The 5,367-nt window shown below is 51.4% G+C and overlaps 1 protein-coding gene across 1 annotated transcript in view; it reads left to right on the top strand.

Moving 5' to 3' along the window:
• LOC105541093 (pepsin A) overlaps nt 1-3,776 on the top strand; it is a gene marked incomplete at its 5' end in the record, with an annotated part of 7,419 nt that extends 3,643 nt beyond the window's left edge. Inside the window, 4 exons of the mRNA XM_011981962.1 lie at nt 852-968; nt 1,992-2,136; nt 2,239-2,337; nt 3,462-3,776. Of these exons, the coding sequence (XP_011837352.1) occupies nt 852-968; nt 1,992-2,136; nt 2,239-2,337; nt 3,462-3,611 (511 nt within the window). The remainder of the gene's footprint in view (nt 1-851; nt 969-1,991; nt 2,137-2,238; nt 2,338-3,461) is intronic.
• Nucleotides 3,777-5,367: the final 1,591 nt, after the last annotated feature.

The raw sequence follows: 5,367 nt of genomic DNA on the forward strand, positions 1-5,367 counted from the left end.
GTTTTATACATGGCCAGTTCTCCGATGACTAATTTCTTATTGCCATCTACATTTGTTCTGCATCTACCCTGAAACTGCAAAGATTTAGAAAATGAATATTGAAATAACAAGGACTCCTACAATTTACAACAGGAAGGCTCTTTGTCATGTGTTCCTCTTGGCCAGTTGATGTTCAAGGTGGCTCTGAAATAGAATCTGCCTTTACGAGCACTTAAATATTTCACGTGGGGCCGTTGTATCTCCCAGCTAGATCTGAGTCTCTCAATCTGGGCATTATTAACATTTCAGACCAGCATAAGTCCTTGCCAGGGACTGTCCCATGCATTGTAGGACATTTGGCAGCATCCCCAGCCTCTAAACATTAGATGTCAGTAGCATCCACTACCCCCACCCAATCAATCCAAAATGTCTCCAGACATTGCCCTGGGGGCAAAACTGCTCCCAGCTAAGAACAAGAAATCTCCACCATCAAGTCCTTAAGAGCCGACACTGTCACTCATTCACATCCCTGGGGTCGCCATGGCAACTAGAGTGAGTACCACGGTGGAAACCACACATCAACCTAAAAGACCCATGTTCTTCCAAACGTAGTTCCACCACTCCCCCGCTGTGTGACCTTGGGCAGGTGACCTCACCTCCCTCAGGCTCAGTGTCCTCATGGTAAGTGGAAATAACAGTGACAGTGTCCACTGCGTGGGCCCTGGCCTAAGAGGACAAGAAACCACATTTGTCACACCCCAGGACAGCCCTGCCAAGTGCCCAATCAAGGGTACCTCTGAGGAGCCAACAGCAGATGTTCACACAAATGAACGAACAGAGAAATTCATGTCTTCTTCCCTCACTTTCCACAGCGATGACCAGAGTGGCAGCGTGGTGATATTTGGTGGCATTGACTCTTCTTACTACACTGGAAGTCTGAACTGGGTTCCTGTTTCTGTCGAGGGTTACTGGCAGATCTCCGTGGACAGGTGAGACTGCCACAGACAGGCAGCATCCAGGCCTGGGCCCCACATCCCATTTCCTTATGGATTCATAGCTAACCAGGTTTCCAGAATCCCCCCAGAGAGAGCTGACACAGGGGAGCACACTCCAGGGGGAAGGCAGAAGTTGGCCCAGCCAGAGAAACCCTAGAAAGACACGTCCCGGGTGGACGAGGGAAGAGCTGTCTGGGCAGCCGAGACTCTGCAAGGGTCAGATAGCCACTGTCCTAATAGTCACGGAGGCAGGACAATCCACCAGCATCCCTGGGGAAAGCTGGGCAACCACCTGTCCACACATCTCAATTTAAGGGGACTGGGAACCAGCAATGCTCCTCCCACTCGAGGAAATGTGTCACTTTCAGTCTAGAAGTAGGGCAAAATGGCTAAGAAATTACGTGAAGTCATTTCTCAAGAGTGAACAATTCCCCAGGACAATGACTTTCGGTACTAAAACCGGGACCATCCCAGGCAAACCAGGACACATTGATCATCTCATGTCTGCCCAGCCATGCTAGAATTTCACCAGTTCCTCCAATTCCTGCCCCAGTCCTCTGGTCTCTGTCCCTCCCCGCATACCGTCCCCTGTTGATGTCCTCCTTCTCTCTTCACCTGCCTGGAATCCCTGGCTGTCTGCTCCCCTGGCTGCTTCCCTCCACTGCCTCTCACCCTGGACCCTGTTTTGTTCCCTGCTGCACGCCCGGGTTATCTTCCTGCCCTTCTGCCACCATAACTTATCTTGTCAGCCAGGCCGGGAGCTCCCTGCAGCCTGGAACTGTGAGGCTGTCTCGTTTAGCTTTGCGTTTCCCATGCCTGGCAGAGAGTGGGCACTTGCAAAATATTTGTTGCGTAAATGAATGCAGGATGAATGAATGTGTAAACGAGAGGAACAGAAATTTCACGCACTGGCCAATGGATGGGTGGGGAAGAAATGTCTGGGGTCACCTCCTGGTTCCCCCTTGGAGAGATGTACCCCTGAGGGCTCAGGGACCTTCACTTGCTTCTTGCCCTCAGCATCACCATGAACGGAGAGGCCATCGCCTGCGCTGAGGGCTGCCAGGCCATTGTTGACACCGGCACCTCTCTGCTGACTGGCCCAACCAGCCCCATTGCCAACATCCAGAGCGACATCGGAGCCAGTGAGAACTCAGACGGCGAGGTGAGTCCAGCCCCCGACGGCTCTGTTCTACACTCAAATAGTGGGTGTGCCAGGCACACGGGACCAAAACCCTTCCAACTTTTCTCACTTCACTATTTCCAGATGGTGGTCAGCTGCTCAGCCATCAGCAGCCTGCCCGACATCGTCTTCACCATCAACGGAGTCCAGTACCCTTTGCCACCCAGTGCCTACATCCTGCAGGTGAGGGGGCTCTGGACCATCCACTAGAGGGGCTCACACACAATGTGGCCACAGAGCCCCCCTCTGCAGAGGGAAAGTGCGCTTCCACCAGCTGAAGCCGAGAGGCAGAGGCAGACGAACATCTGCCCCAGACAGCTCCGGAGAGAAGGAACAGATTAAAAACAAATGCAGGAATAAGAACTCGGATACAGCCCCCTAAGGGAACAAGTGAAGCAAAGGTTAATGGAGGGAAAAGAGGATTCTATTTGGACCCCTGGGTCCAACTCCTGGGTCTGAATTACCAGCCCATTGATTCTCAGCAAGCCACAACTCATCTCAGCCTCAGTTTTCTCATCCAAAATGTAGACATGGCAGCTTTCCCCACCCTCAGAGTGCGGTTAGGTTAACCAGGTGAGACTGATCACATCCAAGTGAGACTGAGCTACCAAGGGTTGGGTAAAGGGAAATCCTCATTTCCACAGGTTAGGGCTTCCGACACTCCTACCATCTCTATCAAGTAGCAAATCTTTAGCTGTACGAGCCACAGGAAAACTCTCCCTTCTATTATTATAACGTCAGGTGGAAAACTGATTTTGCCAGTGGACTGATGTTGCTCAACAAGAAGCACTGATGCCTGGGCTCCCCCACTGATTCTGATTACATTAGGAGAGGGCAAGGCCTGAGCAATGGGATGGAGCTACAGGGGTTCAAAGCTCCCCAGGTGACGTGTAGACAAGGTCGCAGACCAGTGACTTAGTGAGGCAAGAGGCTAACAGCTTCTCCGGTTTGCCCTTGGTCGGGATCACAATAATCATGAGAAAAGGCTACATCGACAGGGTTTTCACACTCCTTCCTACCAGCTGAATTCTCCCCAAGCCCCTTAGCTCTGATGCTGATGTCAGGGTTCCTGTGCCTGCCAGAAACGCCAGATAATGTCCAATAATGCGTAGAAACCAATCGTGCTGTGGACAGCTTCTACAGGCCAACTCCAGGCCAACGACAGCCGAGTCCCTGGACACTGAGCCAGGAAGCTCCTCCTTGCACGTGCCTTGCAGCTGGACCAGGGCGCCCTGGATGTTTATCACCCAGCGCCTGTCACGGCTGAATCGGTGTCTCAACTCCACTTTTATTCTCCTTTTCTCCAGAGCCAGGGCAGCTGCACCAGCGGCTTCCAGGGCATGGACGTCCCCACCGAATCTGGAGAGCTTTGGATCCTGGGTGATGTCTTCATCCGCCAGTACTTCACTGTCTTCGACAGGGCAAACAACCAGGTCGGCCTGGCTCCCGTGGCTTAAGCCCAAGTCTTTCCAGCCACCTCCCAGGAAGATCTGACCTCCGTCCTCTGCCCACGTTAGATGTATCTAATTCTCCTGACTGTCCTTCCCAGGGGAGTGCGGAGGTCTTGGCCCTGTTCCCTGTCTTACCAATAATGTAGAATAAAAACATAACCTGCTGAAACAGGTTTTGTGACGCTGCTTCTCTTTGCTGGTCTTTTTTCTTCACATCACTGGGGTTAGAACGCCAGGGCAGGGACCAAAATGACCACATCCACTTGGATGGCACCCAACAGAGTGACCCCAGCAGCGGACACTTCATGGTAGAGCCAGGAAGACAGAGGCCTGCAGGGGGCTGTGCTGGAAGCATCATAAAAAGACCTGGGGGCCAAAAATGCTGGGCTCATCGTCTTCTCATAGAAGGGACAGTGAGAGCTGAGATCGTGCCATTGTACTCCAGCCTGGGCGACACAGAGAGACTCCATCTCAAAAAAAAAAAAAAAGAAAGAAAGAGAGAAAAAAAAAGAAAAAATAGCACTGAAGCTCTTAGTGGAGGGATCAACTTCTTACTTCTCCCAAAACCAATAAGAGATCATGACAAGGCTGGGCCCAACGGCTCACACCTGTAATCCCAGCACTTTGGGAGGCTGAGACAGACAGGTCACGAGTTTGAGACCAGCCTGGCCAACATGGTGAAACCCCGTCTCTACTCAAAATGCAAAAATTAGCTGTGTGTGGTGGTGCATGCCTGTAATCCCAGCTACTCGGGAGGCTGAGGCAGGAGAATCGCTTGAACCGGGAAGGTGGAGGTTGCAGTGAGCTGAGATCGCACCATTGCACTCTAGCCTGGGCAACAGAGTGAGACTGCAGCTCAAAAAAAAAAAGAGAGAAAGATCATGAGGAAAAGAAAGCAATCAGGAGAGACAGGAGAGGTGGACACTAATGGCGATGTCCCTAAGTAGACAGGACAGGGCAGTGTTGTCTGCAAGACATGGACAGGAGAAGTGGAAGAAGCTGACAGCCCACAGTCTTCCAGGACGCCCCTCTGATTCCCTGGTGACCAAGACTCACTGTCAATCTCCCGCAAGGTCCCAGGCACAAGACCCTGAACACATCTGTTTCCCCATCTGTAACCAAACAGAATGGTGTTCCACTTCCCTGAACAGAGGTTGTAAGATAGAGAATTAAGCACGCTCATTAGCATATATTCCCTAGAAAGGCAAAGAGAAAATGGAGCAGTTTCTCAGACTGAGCTTGATAGCAAAACGTACAATGGAAAACATAGTTTCAAAACAGAACACGCTACATTCTAGGCCCTTCCCCAGGGTTCACCAGCTACAGTTCCCAATCAAAGGCTCTGACAAGTCCTGCTGCAAAGTGATCTGTTTCATTTTAACTCAGCTCAGCTTGAGCTCAGACTCTCTCTTGCTAGGAAGTCTATTACAGCCCTGGGCCTCTCAGCATGCACACTGGGAAAATTTCCATAGCTCCTGCTTCTGGTAACAGCCAACCCAGGCTGTCTGCTGAAGACAGGGCCAGAGGCTAGAGCTGGGCTGTAGGAGGGCCAGGGATGATCTCCAACGCCCAGTCTCCCCGGGGTCACTCTCACCCTCCCAAGCCCACTTTCCATAGCTGAGTAAACTTTATGAAACATACATTTCATCTCATCCCTTCCTTGCTTAAAACTCTTAATGCCTTCTTGCCATTGCCTTTGGAACAAAACAGCACATCTTTGGCATAGTTCCAGGTCCTGTGTGCTCCTTTCCCTCAAAACCTT

The sequence above is a fragment of the Mandrillus leucophaeus genome, unplaced genomic scaffold (genome assembly GCF_000951045.1).
Source record: "Mandrillus leucophaeus isolate KB7577 unplaced genomic scaffold, Mleu.le_1.0 Scaffold2324, whole genome shotgun sequence".
NCBI classification, from domain to species: Eukaryota; Metazoa; Chordata; class Mammalia; order Primates; family Cercopithecidae; genus Mandrillus; species Mandrillus leucophaeus.